Source organism: Lottia gigantea, assembly GCF_000327385.1.
Source record: "Lottia gigantea unplaced genomic scaffold LOTGIsca_2, whole genome shotgun sequence".
Taxonomy (NCBI): Eukaryota; Metazoa; Mollusca; class Gastropoda; family Lottiidae; genus Lottia; species Lottia gigantea.
Genome location: NW_008708400.1, coordinates 2911674 through 2939169, shown reverse-complemented (window position 1 = coordinate 2939169; position 27496 = coordinate 2911674). Strand labels below are relative to the sequence as shown.

Genomic DNA, 27496 nt, shown 5'->3' with positions numbered 1-27496 from the left:
GACTCTTAAACGTATATATTTCTAAATTAGATCAACACTTTTTAAGTAGCCTTCGCCATGTAATATACGCCCACTGGTAGTTTTTAGATACGAACATTTGGCAGAATGATAACAATCACCAGTATGAAATACTTTGTTCAAAAGAATCAAACAGCTTTGGAATTGTCAGGAGTATTGAACAAATTTAATAATACTACTCTATCTCTTTTCAATTTTGTTGATATTACACAGTTTCACACATTACCCTTAATGGCCGTTGTATACCACTCTCCCCTATGTCAAGAGAAGATAACTCGTTAACCAACATGGCGGCTGCCGAAGGGAGTCTTCATGCTAAAATGCTCTTGCATCTGGCAAAATCACTTGCATCGCTGAAACCAACACCCTTCGATAAGGTAATTATGGTATTCTCCCTGATATTATTGAAAAACGTCGAGAACGGGACATGGATATTGCCTTAGCTAGGTGTAATGTATTCATCCGTAGAAAAATAGGGGAAAATGAACCTATTTTGTTATTGTCTGGATGGTGCATTTTATCAAAGTGAAATTAAGTGATTCTCTATAGAACCATTTTAATTGTTAAGTCATTGACTATGACAGTACATTCAACTAACTCCTTGTGTCTCTGGGTTCATTGAAATTGGCCCAGAAAACCTCGCCTTACCTTGCAAAGTAATTTTTACACATATCTTCAACTAGGGCTGGGTAGATTTATGGAAATAATTGATTATCATCGCTAAGAATTTATAATTTCGCTATCGATTATCAATTATATGTCAAAGTTACATTTTCTTCACTGTACCTGTTAACATGTAGTAATCTCTTCCAAATAGTTTCCCTTCAGCACATAACTTAATCGCAATAAGCTATAAGAAGCGATCAAAGCAAGAATAAACTTCTATGATGTAAATAAGCTTATAACCCATGAAATTAGGAATTTTAGCATGTTTTTAATTCAATATTTACAGGGTTTTTCATTTAAGTCATTTAGATTATTAATCAATTATTGAGCGATAGCCTGCCATGGATAATCGATATCAATTTGGTAATTGATACCCAGCCCTATCTGCAACATTCCAGCATGACTTTCAGCTATGTTTACAATCCTGAATTGCCTCGATGAATGGTATCGTTCTCTCAGTAGTCAGAAATAAAGATTTCCAAATCATGAATTTTTTGTCTCAGATTGCATTTGGTCCATAGAAAGATATTGTTTGTTTATTTGTTTTTGAAATCACAATGGTCTTAGAGTCCCTATAGTTTAATGTAAAATGACTCTTGTTAAAGGTAAAAAGATTAATCAGTTTATGTCCAGTAGAAAGTAAAACTGGTAGTTTAAAGATAGATTCCAGAGGACAAGATGCTGTGATAGCTTTAGGTGTTTATTTCTTAGAATCTGGCTTACAGGTAATCTTTCCTCTTGATTTATTGCTTGTAATAGAATACTGTGAAAAATGTTATTGGGGGGCTTACAATGAGATTTCCATTTCTGTCATTTCAATTGGGATCTAATATATCATATTGCAAGGAGTTCAAAGCTTTTCCACAAATATTTCCACCTAACAGAGGCTAGCCAGCTTGATGAAAGAAAACTAGATTATGTTTATGCCGAATAGAACACTCTACAATTGGTATACATAATGCTAAATGACAAAAAAAAGTCTTCTTATGCAAAATTGTCCATCTTTGTCTTATGCTATCTTACAAAATTCTATGTAAGCTTTATATGGAAACTACTAAAACTAAATACAGTCTTTGCTTTTTTTCAGTATAAAGATGAGATCCTACCACTGTTATTATCTATATTGAGGGGTTTATCTAAAGCCAAATATATTGATGGACCAAAAGGACTGAATAAATTTAGTAAGTTTGATAAGTATTTGTATATTATTTAGAACATTCAGTTGAATGTATCCCTTAAAATGTGAATATAAGCTTCTGTATAAATTCTTTCATGATTTCTTTTCAGAGCTTCCCATGACAGAAAATTTTAGTTTTTGTTTAAATACTATTTTAAGTGATGTAGCTTTTAGAGATGATAATTCTAGAGATGAGGTAAGCTACTTCTTTACCACTTCCACTCAGCTACCCATTAACCCCTTTCACTCAGCTACCCAGTAACCACTTCCACTCAGCTACCCATTAACTCCTTTCACTCAGCTACCCATCAACCCCTTTCACTCAGCTTCCCAGTTACCCCTTCCATTCTCTAACCTATTAACCCTTCCACCCTGCTACCCATTACCCTTTCCACTCTTCCACCCATTAACCCCTTCCAATCTGTTACTCAGTAACCCCTTCCACACTCCTACCCAGTAACCCCTTCCACACTCTTACCCATTAACTCTTCCACTCTTCTACCCAGTAACCCCTTCCAGTCATCTACCCAGTAACCCCTTCCACTCTGCTACCCAGTAACCCCTTCCAATCTGTTACCCAGTAACCCCTTCCACTCTTCTACCCATTAACTCTTCCACTCTTCTACCCATTAACCCTTCCACTCTTCTACCAGGTAACTCCTTCCACCCAGTAACCCCTTCGATGCTGCTACCCAGTAACATCTTCCACTCTGCTACCCAGTAACTCTTCCAAACTCTTACCCATTAACCCCTCCCAATCTATTACCCACTAACACCTTCCACATTATTTCCAACTGGAATGATATGTCCAACTGTTAAATTTAAACAAAAATTGGCCATAGTTTCTACATGCTACAGGTGTGCAGTTTAATATCCTTTGACAGGTGAAATCTAAAACCGCTTGTACAGGTAATAATTCCATCATTTAAACTCTATTGGGTGCTTTCCTTCATTAGCCATTGAGTATACACATTTCACTTTAAACTGGATTTTTTGAATTATCTTGTAGATAATATCTGCTCAGTTAGATTTAATGGAAGTTTTAACAAAACTTTGTGAAGGAGCATTTGATATCCCTAAAGGTTTGTTGTTTTCACAGATTATACATATGTTTACATTTGATTGAATAAAACTTCATTTTGCACATCCAGACTGTTACAGTAGATGAAGACTTCATTCAATCAAGTTAGGCCTGATTCTAGTGAATATGTTATGTTCCAATAGTAACCAATAACTAAAAAGCCTTTGAAAAGTTACCATAGTTGAGAGTTTCTCGCTACCAAGAATAATAATGGCCGAAACAGGCTTTAGCTTTTTTCCCCAAATTTTACAGCTTTACATAGAATTTTGGCTTAATTCAATTGTTCAAGATTTTTAAAATCATTTCTCTTTGTTTCAGATGTATTGTGTTTTAATATTGTACCTATTTTATTGGGCTTGGCTAGATCAATTGGCAGGTCAAGTGATGAAGACAAACCTTTAATATCCAATGTTTTATATGTAAATAATGGTGGCAAATCAGTACTCCCAGTTGCAGAGCAAGAGACTGTGCAGACGCATCGGAGAGCTTTTAGTACTTTTAGACCAATTTTACCCCGGACTTTATCTTCGTTGGTAATCAATACAGAAAGTCCTAGTCCAACTTCACCAATACCATTTGATTACCCAGAGAACAGACGAGAGCGATCTCCATCACCTTTATTACCTCCAAGTAGAGAGAGCATACATAGTAACTCTGAAAAAGAAGAGCGACCACCTTTGACATCTGTTTACTTGAATAAAGTAGCTGCTAGTTTCACCAGAACTAAACCATGGGGTTTCGAGATCATTCCAGAACAGGATCATTTAGAATTTTGCAGTTCACATCTACAGACATTAGTTAGTGTGGTAAGCTAAAGTCATGTTATAATGTTAGCACAATATACAATGCGACCTTGTCAATGTAAAGTCACAAACCCTGATAGTTCACAAATAGGACATATTCGGACAGGTTCAGCTTCACTTAAAAGTAAGTGACTACAACAAGAAGTGTAAGTTATCCCTACAACGAGGTGAAGAAGTTCTGTATCATATTCTTTGTTGCATATTATACAAGTGAATTGAATTATTTTGTCCTTTTCATTTACTATGCATTTTAAATTCCTTTTTTTCAGGCTAAAAGATTATTGAATAAAGATGTATTAAAAAATTTAGACAATCATTTAAAAGATTTCTTAGCTGAAGTCCAGGTAAAATGTTAATATCATATAAAATATATAACTATTTCTTAACTAGATAACCTCTGGTTTTAGTTAGTAAGATATTTGTAATTCAATTTCAAGTACTTGGTTTCAAGTCAAGAATTGATTTATATCAAATCTGAATTTGTGTCTAATTGTGATCATTTTATTGAGCTTAGGCAAATTTCTTTTTCACAAGAATATCTCACCTACATGTAGTCTGATTTTACAATTTCAGAAAGAGAATTTATACAGATTTCCATATAAATCATTTAGTGAAACTATAACAGTTGTTATTGTTACCTTAATGAGAGATGTTCTAGAACAAGAAAAAGGTAGGATATGGATATATTTCTAAGAATGCCAATATTCTAAGACTAACTCTTACAACATTTGAATGTGAATGCTTTATAATAACAATAAACAGAGTTATCTTCCTAGTTTACCATTGAATCTGGGAATATATATAATCTAAACATTCATACCATACTGCAGGTTTGACAACTACAATTACTCCATATTGTTTAAGTAAGTTAATAGATTTTAAGTATGTTTACAAATTTCGTAATATTCTTCTTTTAAGAATTTCAGTTATGAATGTATTTTAATCTTAAACTTAACAGCATTTATTTGTTTGACAACTTTGAATTTTTTTTATAAAAAACACTAAGATATATTTGTTTTGTATGAATCTTCTGTTTTGTTATGTTTACTTGACTTTATGGTTGGTATAATTTATTCTTATGGTATATTTAATGAATGATTTAAAAGAATTTTATGTATTCTATGGTTGAATTTATGTAGTTTACTTACAGTATTACCACCATGTATTGAAATTATTGTGACTACTTCACTTGTTTTTGTCTGTATTAAATCTAAAAATGAACATATTTCTTGTTTCACCAACTGTATGAAAATGTTTCTTGGTCATATATGTTCTTATATTTACCTGTGCTTCACAAAATCTATTTTTAGATCTCCCAGCATCTTTTATGAATGATGTTCAGGATTTTGTGAAGAGCTTGTATCATTCTGGACAGGTTGATTTGGAGAAAAAGTCCAGCCATCATCATAAAGACCATGAGAAAGATTTTGAGTTCAATCCATATCAGCTGACTGTTTATAGTAATGCTGCTTGTGTTGATTTATTATTCTGGGCTATACGAGAAATATCAGGTATGTTCTATGTGTGCTTTTGGTGGAGGGTTGTAGCTCTGAGCTTAGTGGGTAAGTGTGTTTAGAATTGCATGTTGTTATTTGTTTAGAAAATAGTCATTTTGGATTCCAATGACTGCAGTGATTGTTTTATGATCCTAAATAGATATGAATAATTCTTACAACACTAATTGGTCCAAAACACAGTATTGTACAGACTGTAAAATGTTCAAATATGTCATTTTTGCCTAAACTCTAGCTACCAAAATACTTTATTGCCTACACAATAGTCATATCCTCTCTTAAGCACAATCTCGTAATTTATTTTTACTTTTTACAGAGGCTGAAAATTTATGTTTAAAACTAACAGAGAAAATTAGTAATAATACAGAAAGAAAATTACTGTTGTCTCATGCTCCATTATTACTAGTTTCATTAGAGGTAGGATTCTTATTGGGTTTTTGTTGAGAAAATTGATCAGTTCTTCTGCATTAGGATTTGATAAAGTTAGAAGGAGCGAGAACGAATTGAGACTATCATCTCCAAAAATTCTGAAAAAATATTTATTGTGGAAAATCCTGTCGAAATTTATTTTTATTAGCAAGTTTTGGGAAATTTAATGGTATTTTATGTTTTTAGGCTTTAGGGAAGTTGGCAGTAAAATTTCCACCACTAGCTAGTACAATGGTAGCATCATTACGAGATTTCTTAGTTTCACCATCACCAATACTTAGTAAACTCAATAAATACGCCTCCTCAGAAAATAAAGGAGGGATCAAAATAACAATAACAGATGTTTCTCACAACAAACCAACTAAATCAAATGGGGATAATGGTAAGAAACACCCCAACAAGTTGCTAACAGCTCTGGAGAATCTAAGAGATAATGCCATTCACAATATCTGCAGGTAATATTTGTGTACTTCCTTACAACTCCTGTACTTAAATTGAAGAAGTCGATGAATGGAATCTTTTATGAAGATGTTTCTATCTTAAAATTTCATTGGGTTGTGGAATTGTATTTTTTATGGGCTTGTTTTTTTTCTTTTTTGAAATATTTTAATCATTTTTATATTGTTTAAAACACCAGAGAATTTGATTGGTTTGTACATAACCTTAACTTAAGTTAAGTAGAAATTATACATATACCCTGGTATTCTGATATTATTTTTAGAGCATTAAAAGCCGGTTTAATTGAGGATCCTGTGTGTGTTCAAGCGTTTTTAGCAGCCATCTCTAACAGATTATATCAGGCAGAAATGAGTGACAGGTATCCCAACTTTAATCTTACAAAGTATTACATTCATACTTAAAGTTACAAAAAAAGCACAATTCATGAAGAGAAGTGCTTGGTTTGTGTTGTCTTAACCTATCAATTATGATTTGCAACATCATGTTCTTTCACACCTATGCCCTCCTTTATGTTATGATTTGCAACATTTATTACGTTTATGTCCTATGCTTGTGTCTATGAATTGCAGTATGATGATCTTTATTCAAAGTTATTTTAAAGCTATGTCCCATGCTTGTCTGTATGATTTGCTACACAATGATTTTGATTTAAAGTTATGTTTCCCCACTTTTCTCCTTCCTGTTGCATGATCTTCTCACATGTTACGTCTTATTTCAGTTACATGATGACTTACAGTCATATTCTTCATGAAGGGTACTTTACTTCATTGATAATGCCATGCTAGATCTATCCATGTGTTATGTTGCTATGCCCATTTATGATTTTTGTTATGTGATGCATGGCTTGGTTAAGATGAAGAATAGTTCACAGTTTTATTGATAATGACCCAAAGTCAAATGAACTAGGTAGTAGAAAAATTGAGAAGATACTTTACATGATATATTATATGATATAAGCAAGGCTCTGTTTGCTGCACATAGAATTAATTAGCAAGTGAACTACAAATATGTTCAATTCTACACAAGATCCCCTGTCATGTGTTAGAATGAAGTTATTACCTCATGATTCATAAGAGTCAGCATATTTTTTACTTTGAATTATTCTTCATCGCCATCATATTTTGTGTAATTTTTATGGTGAATGTTTATTTTTCCCTATAGATTAATTATGGTTTGATTGTATTTTTTATTTTTTTGAATGCTAGAGCTTTTGCAAAGGCAGTTGATTCAAAATGGCAGACTTTGAAATTGGTATTAAAAGCTACGCAGCAGTCAACACCAATAGCTTCCGTCAATAAAAAACAGCAAAATATCCAGAGGCAATGATTGCTTATTTTTCTTGTGTTGCTTTTAGTTGTGCTATACTGATGGGGCTCTCTATTGGTCTGCACCTTTCTTAATAGTTCAGTTCTTTTTTTGTTGCTATTCTTTTTTGCTTTCACTACTATTCTTGACATTTTCAACATCTTGTACTAACAACTTTAGATTACAGAATATTTAATATTATTATAACATTTTTGGTTACAAACACCAACATTTTTTATTAGGCTGTTATGATAAATCCCATCAGAATAATTTGAGAGACAGCAAATTTTATCTGTATTATGAGTTAATATGGCTCATTTAAAAGTTGACTATAGTTGAATCATACACATAAATAAATCATAACCATTCAGAAAGTGCATCTTTTGCTATTTGGTTAAAAGAATGAAGAAAAAGTCTTTTAACCTCATATCCAAGGTGCTTAAAATTATTGTCTGTAGTTACACTAAGATAACAAAGGGTGAGATTCTATTGGGTTCCTTTACTTACAACTTTAAAGCATTTTTCAGTACCACAATCACAGTTCTGGTTCTTAAAATAAGACTTAAACGAAATTTAGAAGTGAGGTGTACAAATCACAAACACAAGACAATATTATGGAATAAGCATTGCTTATAATGCACACTGCTTTAATACAAATTTGGTTCTTTCTGATGTTTCAAATGCAAAAATTACCCCTTTAATATAACATCTTTACTTTGTATATATCTACTTCAATAATATTATCTTTAGCCAAAAAACTTGAAAATTTTTGATCGTTAATCAATAATAAGTATACCAGACATATATACTTGTTGACAAATTTATAAATGTAGTTCTTTTGGGTATATTAAAAATAATTATATGATAGAAATTGTTATATTTCTGTGTTGATATTATGTTATATTTAAAGCAAGTATTAAGACTAAATAGTTTAAATTAGTTCTTCCTTTTTTTTAATTTTTTTTATTTGCATTGTATTTTTCAATGGGCTCTGAGGCTCCCCTAAAATCTCATTGATGTGTCAGAGCAGTATATAAAGTTGTATTATTATCTGTTGTATTGAAGTTATGTACTACCTTATGAGCGAGTTCTGAACCATCAAACTTAATTGAAAAATGATAAAGTTTTATGATAAATTTTAGGGAATCCAACTTAATATCCACCAATACAATATTAACATTAGGACATTTAGCTGTGGCATTGAAAGATACGCCTAAAACAGTGGAGTCTATATTACAAATATTTCAACAGAGATTCTGTGCTCCGCCATCACCATTAGATGTACTGATTGTAGATCAGATGGGGTGTATGATAATGGCTGGTTGTGTAAGTGTTATTAAACTGTGTACTTTCTTAATATCCTAGTTTTTGAAATAATCTTTAATTAATGTTAAAAATATTTCTGAGTGAGGAAAAAAGTTGATTTATGATTTTCAGTGTCTATGTGATTTTACTAGAATCTTTTTTTTAGACTGAAAATGTTAAATGCATGACTTTATATAAGGTAATAGGCAACTACACACTTACTGACTTACTTTCAAAGGAAATTTGTTTTAGGTGTGATTTGCAATTTATATTTACAATATTATGCAATTTTTCACTTAACACCCAACACTTATATTACAAACAATCTAGATGTAATATGATTATTGTATTATATTTCAGTCAGGTATTTATTCAGCTGTAATGTCAATGTTTACACAAATATCAGTAGAAAGTTCAGCACCATATTCTTCTGGTGAAAAAGATGAAAAGCTTAGAGGCTATAGGTACGTTACTTCAATTATTATATTTCAATTTATATTTGAATTGAATTGAATGGAGTTTTACGTCCTACTTTTCTGCCTTCAATTTTTAAACTTATGTATTTAAATAACAGTTATAGGAAGGAAAGCAAATGTTTTTAATTGATAATTAATGCCAGCTGAATTTTAACTAAATTTCAGCCAGTTTTAATGGAAAAAAAAATTTGATTTCATTGTAGACAAGTCTCCCACTCTGTTATCAATGCCTTTGCTAATATATCAGCTAACATCCAAGGTGAAACAGAACAATTAGATTTACTAGGTCGTCTCTTAGAACTCTTCGTACAAATGGGACTAGAGGGAAAAAGAGCCAGTGAAAAAATTTCCACCACAGCTAAGGTTCGTATATTGAATTATATCATGATAACTACCAAGTAAATATTTTTATCAATATTTCAAAGAAATAATATGGAAAACTATCAGATTTTTTCTTGGATCCGAAAAGTGATAAATTTTTCTTACCATTTCCTCCTATGGTTGTAAACATAGATTTGATGGGTGTATAGAAACCTGTATATCAAAACTTACCAATACATCTTAACCTATGTACTATTTTCAGGCATCAAGTAGTGCTGGTAATTTAGGTGTGTTAATTCCTGTGATAGCTATAGTAAGTGAAATGATCAATTTTTCAGGAAGCTTATAACACCAGATAATTATCAAATCATTGGCCTTTTGGATGTGGATGTTGTAATTTGGTTCATGTTTTTCTTGAAATACAGAAATCAGAGAGCTCTGATAGGAAATAGAAATGGTGCCAATATCAGCTTTTAGTATAGAGTCATTCAACTATAAAAAGGCTTTTTCTTGTTTCTGTTTAAGTCTTGTTGAAATTATAGAAAATTTAGAAGCAATATGAAAAGTACTCTAAAGTTCAAGGTTTAGATACAATTTTCAGTGTTTGTTTTAATGTGTGTTGTTTTTTCAGTTAACAAGAAGACTACAGCCAATTAGAGAACCTAATAGAAGATTACATAAATTATTTCGTGATTTCTGGCAGTATTGTGTTGTTATGGGATTTGCTACAGAAGGTTCAGGTACTACTTATTATTAAAACTTGTTGACTTTAATATATCTTCTCTTGATCATTTTGATTTTTGTTATTGTTATTCTTAGTTTTCAATATACTATCTGAAACTTGGTGTAAAATTTGTTAACCTTGTCTATCTTTGTAAACTTGTTGTCTTGTTAATAGGTATATGGCCACCAGATTGGTATGAAGGTGTATGTGAAATAGCTACAAAATCACCATTATTAATATCACGAGAACATCTCAGTAAAGAATTACAGTATAATGCTGCTTTAAGAAATGATTCAGCTGCCCCTGTAAGTGATGATTAGATAGATATTATTTATTTATTGTTGCCAACATGAAAAACATTAAAGAGTAAATATCTGTATGTCTTTTACAAAGCTGGAGAAATCTACCATACCCACAGGTGACAATAATCTAAGTTTATGTACAATTATTGAAATGCATGCAGATATCACCTGCTAAATAGTGTTGTAATACACAAAGTTGAAAATGATCTACAAATAATTTTTTTTTAAAAGGGGGAGCTGTATGAATTGCGAGTTAATATCAGTAATCTATTAGATAATCCAACAGAAGTTGTTACTTTAATCCATAAGTTAAACTTCGCACAGTGTACTTATTTATTATCAGTTTATAAACTAGAAGAGTTAAGGTGAGATCTTCTTTCTTTATAGAAGTTACATTAAAATCACTGACACTAGCATTAGTAATTGTTATGAGCAAGGGGGGCTTGAACTTTAGATACCAACTAAGCTATCCCACTGTGTATTTGTATTGTATTTGAATTACATGTATCACAATAATATATATCAGTTCTCCTATGTAGTTTTTAATAAAGTTAATGTCTTATATATGAAGAAAAGCGTATCAATGGAAGTAGTTCCTTCATTGAATACAACTTCAAAGTTTTATATGCAGTGATTTGTTACACAAGGATAGATAAGAATTCCCTCATGATTGTATGAAATGCTGAAAAACTTAAATTTATTATAATATAAAACTTACCCCACTGTAATATTTATATCTTTTAGAATAATGAATTCCACAGATATTCTAGCATTCCATGGTTTATTTGAGTATTTAGAAGATAAAACTATATTTAGAGATAAAGATGGTAAGAGACTTATCAATTAAGAACTAAGAAATTGTACAATTATGCAGACTGTATTAAGAAAAATGGGTATATACATCAAAGTATCATCAAATTGACAAGATCTCATCTCATTTTGCCAAATGACATGAGAAAAGTAAACAATTTCAATGAACAGATGCAAAAAGTTCTACCAGTGGCATCAGAAATTTGATTACCTTCACAGCACCTAATCACCTAGCAGACGACATTCCAATTTGCTATCAACTGAGTAATTCCATTAGTGAGAGAAGTCATTGGTTAACCTCTGTAGTATTTTGAGGTATCGAAATAAATTTGATATGTTAATTTCTGCTCTTTATATTGATAAATTCCATTTTCTGTTTATTAGGTATGTGGCAATGTATTTTGGCAGTAGCTGATAAAATATTTTACAGATTTCTTGGCATGATCTCTCTAAAGGTAAAACAATCAGATGTTTGAAATTAAAGTCGCTAAAATCTTGATTTTCAAGCAATCAATCACCATGACAAAATGTTTTAAATTGGAGTTCTAACTATGCAATATTTGGCTAAAGATTTGACCATGACTTTAAGTAATTTATTTTCTAGCCTAAAACAGAAGAAAGAGAAGAAGAGTTAGATAGACATGCCCAGTTTTTACTTGTCAAGTTTAACTGTATACATAGTAAAATACGACGTGTAGCTGATAAATATTTATCTAGTTTAGTAGATAGGTAAGATAGTCTTTGATAATTTAAAGAAGAAAACTAATATATCAGTGCCTTCTGACAAATTTAAGGATGCTCAAGCCAGCTGAATTAGTGCCAAGCAAGAACTATATTAGTTCGGATTTGGGACTATCTTTTTTCTTCAATGTAATTAGAAAATTTCTGTTCAAATTGAAAATAAATTTTTTGATTTTCAGATTTCCATATCTACTATGGAGTAAAGTTGTGTTAACAACCATGTTAGATATTTTACAAGTTTTATCTAGATCTTTAGAAATGGTGAATACTCTTCTATTATTTTGTTTATTAAATTATTTCAATAAATTAAACTCAATCAATAAATATCATATGCAAGTACAGTTAGTTTGTCTTTAAGTAGCAATTATTATCAGACATTATCCATGGGGTGAAAGAATATGATAATAGAATAAGATATTCAGATTTGCACTCTTCGTACACAATCAGATTAGAAATACTTAGAATCTTTTGTTGTATTGACAAGCACTCATCTAATACTTTTTGATACAAAATCCTCATTAGGACAACTCTTTGATTTACAATGTATTGGATGACACCAAAGATTGCTTATGATTCTAGGATTGACTGGTATCTAATTATTTTCAGGATGCCCACCAAGATGCACCAGAGTTAAAAGTACCACATACTAAATATACGTTACGAGCTATGGATAGTATTGTTGATAGAGAGGCACGTATATTTTCTATTTGTATATTGTAGGGTAATTATGATTCAATTGTATTTCTATAATGCTAGACAGTACTCTAGATCAGACATCTTGTCTTGTCTTGTTAGATATCAAGCTCCTTTCTTACTCTTCAATTAAAGTGATTGTTAGGCCATACAAAATAAATCAACTGTTTTACAGACTCCATACTCTCCAGTAAAATAGCCAGCCCTCTGAAGTTATTGACATTTTGAAATGAATGATAAATACTTTGACTCTCTCTGATTTTTTTTCATTTGAAAGTTTTAAAAAGTGCTTTTAGATAATAAATAATTAATTTACTCTCTCGTCCATATTTATTTTGTATGGTCTTAATCTTATTGATAAAATATAATTGCTATTAAGACAAAATTTTCTCTTATGAAAGGGAAAACCTGCATTACTTTGTAATAAGTATTGCTTGACATGTATATGCTATCATTGTACTGAATAATTTTATCCACTGGATTTAATGGAAGGTTTCGCTACAAAACATAACTAATGAAAAAAATATCATTGATTTTTTTTTGTAGACTGTTGTAAAAGATTTTGTATTTCGAAGCACTGATATTTTACAAGAATCATTGAAATGGGCACCAAATACCACTCGCTCTCATCTTATTGAGTATTTATTACGTATGGAGAACTCTACAGCTGGCTTGTTTCAACACAGTGGTTTAGCTCTAGTAACAGAAAGTGTTTTAAATTATGCTGGTTATAATAAGAACTCTGCACCTTTAGGAGTAAGTTGAGAGCTGTGTCTTTAGGAATGTAAAGCAGTAGTCTCCCAGCAGACAACAAATCAAATGCTCTGCTTTTCAAGAATTGAATTGTAATTGAGGGAAAGATTTGATGGTCAAAGAAATTTCAAAACTTTAGACAAACCTTTTATTTAGAACAGGATGGTATAACAGGTTTAAAACACCCATGTTTATTCTCATTTAATATTTTGTTGAAATTCTTTTGGATTTTATTTTGTTGTTCAATAGTAAGACAAAGATAGATTTGTATTAGTTGTGAAAAAAAAACACAGATTGTATCATGTATGACATATTTCTTCTTTTTTTATAGAGTGCCACGTTAGATAGAAGACCTAAATGTGTGAATACAAACAGTTCTAATTTTATGGCTAACCTCAGTTTAAGAAGTAGATATTCAGGAGAGGTGAGTTGAATTGAATAAATAGAATAGAATTAGGATTTATCACTATCAATAGCATTTGTCTTGAAGAAATATATCTCATATAGCTAAGCACATTACTTAAAGGTATTGCAAACTCATTTTCAGTCAGATGTCTGTGAGTCTAACACTGTGAACACTAGTTCACTTACGGCTAAGCATTTCTTTAATTACAGGAACCACAGACATCTGACTGAAAATTCGATGATGTCTATTCTCTATAGCTCAGTCAGTAGCAAATTTCCTAAGCTTGTAGAAAATTGATTGTGATTTTTTCTATTACCAAGGTAAATGGTATGCAGATGGTTTGTTCTGATAATGAAGAATTAAGTAATTTAATGTGTACACAGTTAGCAGCTGCTATTGGAAAAAATGGTGAGTGCTTAATATTTCCATTTAGTATATGCTTTAGAGTTACCATGTTGTGTATGTTTTAGAGTTACCATGTAGTGTACGTTTTAGTGTTACCATTTAGTGTATGTTTTAGAGTTACCACGTAGTGTATGCTTTAGAGTTACCATGTTGTGTATGTTTTAGAGTTACCATGTAGTGTACGTTTTAGAGTTACCATTTAGTGTATGTTTTAGAGTTACCACGTAGTGTATGCTTTAGAGTTACCATGTAGTGTATGCTTTAGAGTTACCATGTAGTGTATGCTTTAGAGTTACCATGTAGTATATGCTTTAGAGTTACCATGTAGTGAATGCTTTAGGGTTTCCATGTAGTTTTAATTAGGACAATACCAAGTGGTTAACCAATCTCTTGTAATGATTATAATATTTGTATTTTCAGATGGTCGTATTATTAAAGAGATTATGTTTAGATTATGTGCTTTACAGATCCATTTAAAAGGTAAAAAAACTTTGTATATTCTCATTTTCATTTGAAACCTATTTTCCTGTCTAAATTCTATTCCAATGCTTTTATAATTATAAAAAAGCCAAAATCACAGGAACAAGTTTGGTGTTTATAACCTCAATATCAATAGAAGTGCTTTTGTTTCAAAACCGAGGAAATCTACAATAATGTACCCATTGAACTTTTTTAGATTTGAATAGAAAAATCCTACATACAATGTGTTGGACACCTATCAACCATTTTGAAGAGAGAACAATGGAGGCTAGTGTTGCATGCTGGGAATGGCTATTGTCTGCTAGACCAAATTTATCCACAGAGGTGAACTGAATGTTTTCAATCAGAATCTAAAAAGTTCTTCAAAGCCATGCATTTAAAAGGATTGGGACATGTTATTGTTTGATATACAGGCTGAGATCTCAGCTTAATTTTGAATTACTCATATTTCGTCCGATCTTAGATCATCAAATAAAAATTAATAGCATTGCAAGATATTAATGGTATTGTTGTCACTGTTGAAGAATGTCTATTTATTTCTAGGTCCCTAAGTATGATTGTTCATTACATTATGTTTCAGTTCCTGTGTGAAATGGCAGCAGCTTGGCAGATGTCTGTAGATTTAAAGCTTGGAATTTTTGAAGAAGACCAACCGATACCAGATCCTCTAGCTAAAAAAGAAGGTGTGGACCTAGCTCCACAACCACCTTACACTGCACCACATGCTATCTGGACTAGATTCTTAATGGAGAGGATTGAAATAGCTAAATATAGTAACTCAGTCCATGTGGATATCTTGTTGAGTTTGTTGAACAAATCTTTACCAGTTGGTGTTGGTAAAACACCAGCTATCATCTCTCGACATCCTGCAGCCATAGGTCCTAGAACCAGGTGAGAAATCTTCTCTTTTAATTTTCATGTAGTACCATTTAAAAGTAACTATTTCAAGAATATTCAGAAAGTGAAATCAATATTTACTTTCAATACTTATCTATAGTAAATATTTTCAGCTTATTTTCACGAAATACTTTTTGAGTACTTTCTGTTTGATGTGTTTTGTGAAAAGCAAAGCATATTGTGTTGAATTGACTTGTAAATATTTGCTAGGGATCCATGCTAAGCAATAAATCTTTTCTATGATTTGATTAACAGGTTATTGATAATGGGTCTATCATTATTACAAGGTGATATTTTACCCAATACAGCTGGTAAAAGTGTACTCAGAGAAAGAATCTATGCTGCATCATTGGACTACTTCTGGTAAGGTCTTTTATCAAATTCAAACCTGACACCATGTTGTCTCAGGGAGTTTGACGCTCGCTAACCTGAAGGTCCAGGGTTCAATCCCAGCATGGGTCGAGATAATGCTTTTGGATTTTTCAACTGGGTAATTACCTGTCCTCATTAGTCGAATCAAATACAGAAAAGTAGGACATAAAACTCTGTTCGTTCATTGATTTCATATCATTTTCAAATTCAAATTTAATTCTAAAATGAAGAACTTAACAAAATAAAGTACACTACACTATTTTGACTATTGTCTTGGTCTTCTCTATGCTACCATAGTTCTCCAATGAATATTGTATAGGATTTGAATCTGTTATTTTATGTTTTTTTAGTGGTCCTATCATGTGTCCAACTCAACAAGGTTCTAACCTACGAGAAGATATCATAACTCTTATTAAATTCTGGCAGATGATGCATGCTGATAAAAAATACCTGAATTCCAATATGTTATCATTTAATGGTAAGTTTAATACTTTCTGGAAAAAAATATCCCATTTTTATGTCCTTGCTTTAGATTTAGCTTAGTTTAAATGGAATTTCAAGAACCATAGAAGTCTGACTGAAAATCGGAATGGTGCAAATCGATGCCACTAATACACATAAAAAGTTTCAATAAACCCCTTTACCAACCCTTTAAATACTGAAACAGATTCCTGATGCCAAGAACCATACATTTGGTTACATTTAGTTAACTATTCTTCCATACAGTTTCTTGGTTTTTTAAAACAAACACATGCTATATATTTTAGATATGGACTCTTCAGTGTTGACACCACAAACATTATCAATAGGTGGTATACCACCAGATAGAAGATCTCAAGCTAGTGGTTGGATGAATACTATGAACAGCAGTGTTTCTACTTACTCTAGACGCTCAGCAAGTAAGTGATTCTTTAGTGTTATGAGTTAATTCTTGTCTTATTGCTGGGAATTCATAGCTATATGAGAAGACTGGGTGATGTTGTGCTCTGTAATTTGAAAACTGTTGTCAAAACCACAAACTTGATGTAAACCTATGGTATATGGAACATAATTGGTTGATGTTATTGCAGTGATGACCAATCAAATTTTAATAATTTGATTAAATACACAACTTTGAGTTATAACTTTAACCATTCTGATAACAGTCCTTTGAGTTGAATTATATATGTCTTCTGGATGAGAGTCAGAAAAAGTCAGACTGCATTTTGGGAGATAATTGTCATTTGAATATGTATATATTTGGTGTTGACCAATCAAAATGAAGTTGATAAAACCTTTTCTGAATATCTAGAAAAGTATAAAACTATCAGTTTGATTTCTTATTTTGACTTAAACAATGTTATTAGAAGTAATAGAATGGAATTTTTTTTATAATCAATATTTTTTTCATAAAAGAAATAGAATTAGAGAACAGGCTCTGCCCTTTCTTTGGCCATCAATGGCCATTTTCTCAGTAAATTTTCTGCATAATTCAACCAAATAAAACATATATTTCATCTGCTTGACATTTTGTTTCTGCTCTAAGCATTTGAGAAATCAGAAACCTGCAGAATTGATTTTGTATTGCCAGCTTATTTTACCATTTGATTTAAGTGATACCATTATTTATAAATGAAAGATTATAAGTAAATTAAGCTTTGAGAATCTATATTGTTTTGTAAATTAACTAAAATCTCTCATTTAATATATATGACAATTTGGGAACATTTTTAGAATTATTTCAATTAATATTGAAGGAAAATATTCTCTCATTAATGTTGAATGTTGTTCTGTTTTTTCCTCCATAATGTTATGAATTCTACTGCAAAATATTGTAATTTAACCCTTTTATAATGGAAAAATATTGAAATCACAAAATATAAAATGAAATTTTAGATATAGAATTGTCTCAATCTGTTGTGGTAAGAATGAACATATGCATGGTTTGAATTTGGTAATAATGTGTTGACTATACATTGATTATGTAGTTGTAGGAGGTCAACGTTTGTCCATTGTCCTTGGCCTTCACGGCCATATTGAACCAGCCAGTACAGACGCACACTTGTTAACTGTTGGCAAGTATAAACTGTCATGATGTCAACTGTATGTCTGGCATGATACTGTCTACAACTCTTCAATAATAACCATCTAACTTCTGCTCAATTTGTGTTTATCATAATCATAATTTATAAGTTTACCATGGTCTGTGACTGAAAATTTTGCTGTGAAACACAAAACACTTGACAACAGAAATTCTTTTTAAAGAATAGTATATCGAATTTTGCTATTGTATAAAAATGAATTTTGATACAGTACTTGTAATCTTATAATGACCTTTCAGCAACATTTTTCTAAAATAGAAACACACTTCTTTCCCAGAATTTTCAACAGAATATGTCTCAAATGTGGTAAAACTTGGAATTATGAAGAAATTTTATCTTATTTGTTCATATATATAATCTTTGTATGTCCATCACTAGAATCATTAACTAATTGTAAGTGACAATTGGGATTAAGTTATAGATTTCATTTTTTTGTATCATTCTTATTTTCTCAGTGGAAATTGATTTTTTATTGGTCAAAATTGCCTATGTTTGAGTGTTCATTATGACTTCCATTTATGTTCTGTCCAGTTTGTGAGCCTTGGTTGATGCTTACTATATATGATTTTAATATGTACTAGCTTTTTAATTGGTATAACAATTTGGATAATAGTACAATTAAATGTGCTCAATTTATCTTCCTTCTCATGGGAGTAATTAGTTCCATTAATTAATGTAAAAATGCTACTAATATGCATGTAATAAAAAAGTAACTGGCAATGAGCTATGGAGCTATGGAGTTTTTGCTAAAAAGAGATAAATCTATATGGGCAGATGTTAGGTGAGATCCGAAAATGGATTTGTATTCCTCAACTATAACTATTAAGATTGTTTGTGAACTGCAAGACATTGATGACAAGGCATGAAAAGATGTGCCATAAATTTGAATAATTTGAAAGCCATTTTACAAGTCAACAACTTCAGAAGAAATACAACTTTAGATATTATAAAGTGTCAAACAAGTTTAGCTTTGTCAGTTTTGCAGACTACTTGCTGATGCAGATGTCAATTGTGGCAGTGCTTTAGTTGTAGAGTCAAGTAACATGTAGACTGAGACCTGACTATTACTCTTAAGAACTAACCAGCACGGTTATTGAGGACTAACATTTTGATGAGATTCTTAGCTGCATGGTTATGTTTTGACTAGACTAAATGATGCTTTACTTGAAATTTATTTTCAATTGTTTTATGCTCAATTTGCTGTTCAATACAATATTTATCATGTTCATCATAAATCATAAAAACTTCATTCTGAAAAGTGCATTATTGTATGCAATTATGTTCTGAATCAGTTAAAAATCATCAAATTTATGAATCATGATTTTTTTTATAAAATAACTAAATTAGCTTACATGTTTTTTAGGTGCAAGAAAGAATCAAGCTGCTACCAGTAGTTTACTAAAAGATTATATTAAAAAGAGAAATCTTATCTTGTCCTTAGTGGTAAGCTATTTATTAGTGTATGTGTATGTGACTTAAATTTATCACAATGTCGCAGACAAGAGGCGATAAATTACTATATAATTGCTGTTGCATAGATGCATAATTTCAATGACATGATTCTCATTTTAGGCTGGAGCAGTTGATGCCCTTATTACCTGGCACAATCCTCTAGAACTATCAGAATTAAAAGTACCAGATGAAGACAAAATAGCTACATGGCGTAGCACACCTTTAACAGAAAAACAATGGAGAGATACAGCTAGGTTGAGTTGGGACATATCACCTACCCTGGCTGTGTTTTTACCCTCCAGGTAAAGTTACAAGCTAACAGGCCTTATTTTTTCATTTTCAGTTTCTTTTGATGTGAGAGTTTGAAAATCTGAAGTTATTAAGTTTTACATACAGGATAAAAATACAGCTAAAAATGTTTTCAATTTAGGTTCCGTAATTCAGAAGCCCTGGTTCGTGAAGTAACTAGATTAGTAAGATCTCATCCTGGTGCTGTGAACCATATACCACAAGCTATAGAATACCTGGTCACACCTCATTCCTTAGAGGCTGATGCCACAGAGGTAGGTCTTTTGTCATATTGATATCATTAGTTCATATTGTGGTCTTAAAAATCATTGTTAAGTATCTCCCATATTTTCCTTCTCAGTAAAACAGAGTTGTCTGCTCTTAAGGTAGTTGTTTGTCATGTGACAGGATATGTACTTTTGTGAGTTGAAGGCATGAAGTAAGAGCTTAGAGATTGAATAAAGCATGGCTGAAACTTAGATTCTAGTTTTGATTATAAGAACAATCCAAATCCATCTAGGATGGAAACCCCAACAAAACATGGTGGAGATGCCTAAACGGATCTACTATTGACGATTTTTTAGTTGAGCCTAGAATTATTTCAACCTGAATTATTGATGATGTGAAAATAGTGAAAGGAATCTTGAACAGTTGAGAGACAAATTAATCAGCTCTAATTCAGAATCTTTCCTACATCTTAATTTTGTTAGTGCCTTGTGAATTTTTGTATGATTTTGAATGGGCTTATCTAGTTTCTTAGAAGTGAAAATGGTTAGACTAGAGTATGGATTTTGGTGATTTTAACTGATCTAAGACTCAGTGTAGTTAATGACAATAGCCAGACTCTGTGTATCATCGAATGTAAACTTTAAAAATATTGATTGGTTAGATGATTATAAGAACAATCCAAATCCATGTAGGATGGAAACTCCAACAAAACACTTTATCATTTTTGAAATATTCATAGTTTCAACAGTTTTATTCAGAAAGCTTGTTATGGAGCAGACAAAGAAGTGTACTTGTTTAACAATAATTTTGATCAAACTTGGGAAAGATGCACTTGCTTTACCATGTGCACCTAACTCTGCAGGCATTTGGCAATTAGGTAGCAGAGCTGTATAAAAATGAATTTTGCATTCTTATCTTTCTCTTTTCAGTTAACCCATGTTCTAACATGGCAGATAGTCTCCCCTGTTTTAGCTCTCTCTTATTTTTCACGATTGTATCCACCACATCCATTAACAGCTCAGTATGCTGTCAGATGTCTACGCTCTCATCCACCCGTAAGTTTTCTAAATTCGTTGTTTGTTGGCATTAATTACTCCTGTATGAAGAATGAAGAAGAAGACTAGCCTACTCACTTTTGAATTCGAACTTGCCAGGTTGGAATGAATAGGAATACTAACATTTAAAACTACAAGTGACTGAGTAATTTTACCCCAAAAATACTCTCTCAATCAATCATATACAAAATTTTCAGATGATCACTTCTTTTATCTTAAAAATATGAAATATATAAAGAAATATAATTTTGTAATATAATATTTTGTAGGAAGCTTTGTTATTTTATATACCACAGTTAGTACAAGCTTTAAGATATGATCCTGTAAGTAATGTTTTTTTTTTCATTGTTGGATTATTATGTTTACATCCAAATCATTAATATTGCAGATGGTTGTAAGACAGAATGGTCTATTATGTTGTTTGTGAGTTTCCAATCATTTGGTATATGTAAAGGTCAAGCCCCCCCCCCCCCAAAGAATCTTGGAAAAGAATTTGTCATTCGTTGAATATTACTTCATGACAAAATTTATTGTAAAATTATTTGATAAATGGGGTTTGATGATCAAGATTTGTCAAGTCTTATGATCAGAGCTTCAAATCTTGGCACGATGATCTGAATGTGTGTGTTATGAAAATCAGCAGAGTTAGAAACATCAATTATAGATGTAACATCTTGTATTATAGATGGGGTATATAGGAGAGTTTATTTTATGGGCTGCTAAAAGGTCACAGTTATTAGCACATCAAATACTGTGGAATATGAAAACTAATACTTTCACTGATGAAGATGCTACTATAAAAGATGGTAAGGAAATATTGAACATGAGATATTCATAATTAATGATTCAAAATGAAAATATTCATAATAGAATATCCAAGATTTTGATAACATTTCCAAAATCTAAAAATTCAATATTTTTGATGAAATATGCAATTTTCTTTATGAAATGTGAAATATTCGTTATTTATAATGAAATACCCAATGTTTATAATGAAATATCAAATGTTGATAATGAAATACCCCAATATTTAAAATATCCATTATTTATAATAAAATATCTAATGTTTATAATGAAATATCCATTATTTGTACTGAAATTTTCTTTATTTTTGATGATGAAATGATTTAAATAAAGTTTGATAATATTGTTAAAATTTTCGAGAAAATATTTCTAAGAAATATTTGATTTTTCAGCTGAAATTGGTGATAAACTAGAGAAAATTATGATGCAAATAACACAAGATTTATCTGGTCATGCTCTTCAATTTTATGAAAGAGAATTTGACTTTTTTGGTAAAATAACAGCTATTTCAGGAGAAATAAGGTATGTTTAAAACTTAATGCCCCAAAAAACAGGCACCATGCAATTGATGACATATTGAAAATCTGGATGGATTCCAGGGAGCCTATAGCCTTCTGTGGATTCAACAGGAATTACCATGTGACTCAAACACTCTTCACATTAAAGGTTTTGAACAGGGCATAAGATATTCTCTTTTATTTACACTGATTGTTGAAATGGAAAGTAGAGTGTATTTATTACATGTTGTCTTTTCCTTTCTTTAAAATCAAGATGGTCAAAGGTCATTGGTAAGTCTAAAAACAAGAAGTAGACAGAAAGCATGCTTAAATATCTTGAGCCACTGTATTTGCCGTGGCTTTTTAATACCAGGAAAGTACACCATATGAATATTTGACTGTTTGTTTCAGACCATATCCTAAAGGTCCAGAAAGAAAGCAAGCGTGTTTAAATTGTTTAAGTAAAATAACATTACAACATGGCTGTTACCTACCCTCCAATCCTGAAGCTATTGTCACAGAAATTGACTACAAATCTGGAACACCCATGCAAAGGTATGATTATTATGCATTAAAAATTATGCTGTAAATCTTGAATAGGGCTGTAGTCACTTTTAGTAAACCTATCTATAAATCTGTCCACAAGTTGACAAAGTCAATATGGTGAGTTATCCTGGTAAATAGAAAATGAAAATAAATGACAAAGTCAAGTTTCAGTTCCACATGGTACTGTGTTTTTAACTTTGCAAGTTACCAAGCAATAGGAATAAACACAATCTCAACCTCTCTCATGTTTAATTTTGAGTTCATTATTATTGGGCGATATAGGGCCAATATTTTGAAGGAGAAAAAATAAATAAAATCTTAGCCAAATTATGTTTATTTTTTCAGAATTATTAACAATGTGCTCTATTTGATAGCTTTTAGTGACTTCTATGCCAGAATATAGTTAAACCATTCTATTACTTTAATGATCTGGATATGAGTAGAATTACCTGTACTTTGCATTCTCAACTTGCTGGAACCTCTGCAGATTATTCAAATCAGATTTTCTTTCAAATTGTCAACATAGCTTATAATGTTTATTGGTTAATGTTAACACCTTCTTTATTTCAGTGCTGCAAAAGCTCCCTTCCTCGCCAGATTTAAAGTAGAGAAATGTGGTATCAATGAATTAGAAAATTTAGCCATGTCAGAAAATACTACTGTTGATGTAAAGAAAGATCAGAAGAGTAAGAAGACCAGTGAACATTGGATGGCCTGTATATTTAAAGTTGGTGATGATGTCAGACAAGTAGGTTCTCACAAATAGTGACTTATTGTATTTGCTTTCAAAAACTGTAAAGATTGCAGGTAATCTTTTAGTGCTAAAAGACAGTGTGATGTCAATGGCATGGAAAATAAATTATGTGATAGGGTTTAAGTCCTTGTTTCTCAGTCTATAGTTTTTATTAGGCTTTGTAGGCCAAAATTCCTGGCAAATTTCTGGTATTTAGGTTTTGTAAGTCAGCCTCTACCATCTTAGATTATCTTAAATTAACATAAACTGTTTGAAGTCATCAGACATATACCAGGTATCTTTCAGAGAGTTCACATAATTACTTATTTTATATATTTAGGTAGTAATGTAATGTTTGTTTTTATAGGACATGTTAGCTCTCCAAGTTATTGGTATGTTTAAGAATATATTTGATCAAGCTGGTCTTGAGTTATATTTATTTCCATATAGAGTAGTAGCTACAGCGCCAGGGGTAAGTCATCTTGCTATAACATGGATAGTATGAAGTGAAAAAAATTGTTCCTGGAAAATCAAATATTTTCTATGCTGTAAAACAAACAATATAATTTTTCAATCTTAATTATTAATGATTTAATCTTTCAGTGTGGTGTTATAGAATATGTTATATATTTCATTGTGTTGTTATAGAATATGTTATATATTTCAGTGTGGTGTTATAGAATATGTTACATATTTCAGTGTGTTGTTCTAGAATATGTTATATATTTCAGTGTGGTGTTATATATTTAAATGTGGTGTCATAGAATATGTTATATATTTCAGTGTGGTGTTATAGAATGTGTAATATATTTTCAGTGTGGCATTATAGAATATGTTATATATTTCAGTGTGGTGTTATAGAATGTATTATATATTTCAGTGTGTTCTTATAGAATATTTAATATATTTCAGTGTGGTGTTATAGAATGTGTTATATATTTCAGTGTGTTCTTATAGAATATTTAATATATTTCAGTGTGGTGTTATAGAATGTATTATATATTTCAGTGTGTTCTTATAGAATATATTATATATTTCAGCGTGTCGTTATAGAATGTATTATATATTTCAGTGTGTTCTTATAGAATATTTAATATATTTCAGTGTGGTGTTATAGAATGTGTTATATATTTCAGTGTGGTGTTTTAGAATGTGTTATATACTTCAGTGTGTTCTTATAGAATATTTAATATATTTCAGTGTGGTGTTATAGAATATGTTATATATTTCAGTGTGGTGTTATAGAATATGTTATATATTTCAGTGTGTTCTTATAGAATATTTCATATATTTCAGTGTGGTGTTATAGAATGTGTTATTTATTTCAGTGTGGTGTTATAGGATGTGTTATATAATTTCAGTGTGGTGTTATAGAATATGTTATATATTTCAGTGTGTTGTTATAGAATGTGTTTTTTTTCAGTGTGGTGTTATAGAATGTGTTATATATTTCAGTGTGGTGTTATAGAATGTGTTACATATTTCTGTGTGGTGTTATAGAATGTGTTATATATTTCAGTGTAGTGTGGTGTTATAGAATGCGTTATATATTTCAGTGTGGTGTTATAGAATGTGTACCAGACAGTAAATCTAGAGATCAGATAGGTAGACAAACTGATATTGGAATGTATGAATATTTTATCAATAAATATGGTGATGAAAACTCTCCCAAATTTCAGGCTGTAAGTGTTTCTTATTTTTCTTAGCACAAGCTTACACAAAATTTGGTTATCATTATACTATGTATATTATCTTTAAACATTTTGTCCGTCTGCTAACTCTAAAGACTACAATCTTTCCTGCTGTTGAGAGGGTATTTTGGTAATCAAGTAAGGGTCATCCCCACCATTACAGTTGGTGATATTATCTCAGATTTTCATACTGTGTAGAACTTTGTGCTAAAAGGCTTTAGGTACAGTCAAGCTTATTGTTAACTTAACAGTGTTAAGTATCAGTTGCCATTTTGGCACATAGAAATGCTTTTATTCATAGTTTAGTTAAAATAATCATTATTTTCAGGCCAGGCATAATTTTATAGTCAGTATGGCAGCTTACAGTATTATTGGATTTTTATTACAAATTAAAGATAGACATAATGGTAATATAATGTTAGATAAACATGGTCATCTGATTCATATAGGTTTGTTATTAATTCATGTATATATATTCAAAAAGCTGTTTCGAATCTGCAATGTTGTGGTTCAAGTGTTCAAGATGGCTAAACTTGAGGCACAACATCAACTTTCACTACACTACATGTATGTATAACAGTGGAGCTGATATTCATTTCAATTCTTTAGACATGGATTCAAAAGGATAAGCTTATTGGAAGAGGACTTTGGGTACAATCATATTCACAATCAGTCATCTTTAAAATGTGTTATGTTCTACGTTTTTGTAGCAAAATTGAGTTGTCATAAATTTCTGTTTCACCTCTGTAGTGAATACATGTAAAAATATATGCCGAAGCAATTTTGGAATTCAATCCTTTGTTCAAATTGGAATCTTGTAGATTTTGGTTTTATGTTTGAAAGTTCACCAGGAGGTAATATGGGCTGGGAACCTGATATAAAGTTAACTAATGAAATGTTGCTGATAATGGGAGGTCGTGATGCTCCACCATTTCAATGGTTTATGGAACTATGTGTACAGGGATATTTAGCAGTGAGGTAAGGAACATTTTATGGGTTCAAGTAGGCTCGAAGTAGGTGAAAATGAAAGAAGTTTTACATTTAACTTTCCTGTTCATAATGAGACTAATGAGCAACAATTCTATTTGCAATGAAGGAAACTTTGCCCGGCCAGTTCAGGAGATCATTAATATGCACAGCAATGTGTTTATTGTCCCATCATGTTTCCATGACAGACCTCCGGATCCAAACATCTTATCTTAATTTGTGTTTTTAAATTTTATTAATCTTTTTTAATTGCAATAATATGTTTTTCAGGCCATATCAAGAAGCCATCATATCTTTAGTATCATTAATGTTAGATACAAGATTACCATGTTTCCGTGGACAGACAATCAAATTACTACGTACTAGATTCTCACCCCAGTATTCTGAACGTGATGCAGCTAATTATATGTTGAAAATTATACGTGACTGTACCAAAAACTGGAGAGGAAAAACATACGACTGGTTACAATATTACCAAAATGAAATTCCATGTTAAGATGCACGGTTATAAATTCAGTTATTCATCAATCTTACTTAACTTTTTTATATCTTGTTGTTTATCTTTTTGTTTTGCCAAAATTAATTGATGGTTTTCATTTTCTGCTAATTTGCAACAAATCTGAAAATTAGAGAACCTCATGATGTTTAAGGAATCACACTTGAATATATTTTTTGGTGCAGCACTACATCTTGATGATGCACTTCTTTTCAAATTATTATATATTCATCTAGATATTTTGTGGATGTAGATGATTCCACATGCCATCCATGATCTGATAAAATATTCTGGATCATTAAAATGTTTAACCAATGCTCTGTTCCATACACGATTTACTATCTTATTGAGAAATACTTAGATATGCATAAATTATGACAATATTTGATGATATTAGTTTGAAAGTTAACTGAACTAAATTGAAAGAAATATTTCATCAGATCATAGACAAAAGTAAAAATATGACAGTAAAATTAAAAGAAATACACAGTTCCAATGGTA

General features: G+C 31.1%; 1 protein-coding gene across 1 annotated transcript; it reads left to right on the top strand.

Annotated features, from left to right (window-relative positions):
- Positions 1-305: 305 nt before the first annotated feature.
- LOTGIDRAFT_103639 (hypothetical protein) lies at positions 306-26995 on the top strand (the record flags this gene model as incomplete). Its single annotated transcript, XM_009053300.1, has 46 exons — positions 306-395; positions 1290-1409; positions 1772-1865; positions 1972-2057; positions 2871-2943; positions 3261-3748; positions 4015-4083; positions 4325-4415; positions 5056-5256; positions 5576-5676; positions 5875-6143; positions 6410-6505; positions 8595-8784; positions 9118-9221; positions 9437-9596; positions 9817-9867; positions 10186-10294; positions 10453-10583; positions 10812-10945; positions 11325-11407; positions 11775-11845; positions 11995-12119; positions 12311-12392; positions 12738-12840; positions 13384-13580; positions 13909-14005; positions 14090-14248; positions 15065-15192; positions 15449-15759; positions 16021-16128; positions 16488-16615; positions 16905-17040; positions 19589-19661; positions 19791-19972; positions 20101-20233; positions 21116-21241; positions 21511-21564; positions 21927-22047; positions 22438-22567; positions 22954-23097; positions 23659-23836; positions 24189-24293; positions 25378-25503; positions 25841-25961; positions 26334-26490; positions 26770-26995. The coding sequence occupies 46 exons, from the start codon at positions 306-308 to the stop codon at positions 26993-26995; spliced, it is 6261 nt and encodes a 2086-aa protein (XP_009051548.1).
- Between the last annotated feature and the right edge of the window lie 501 nt (positions 26996-27496).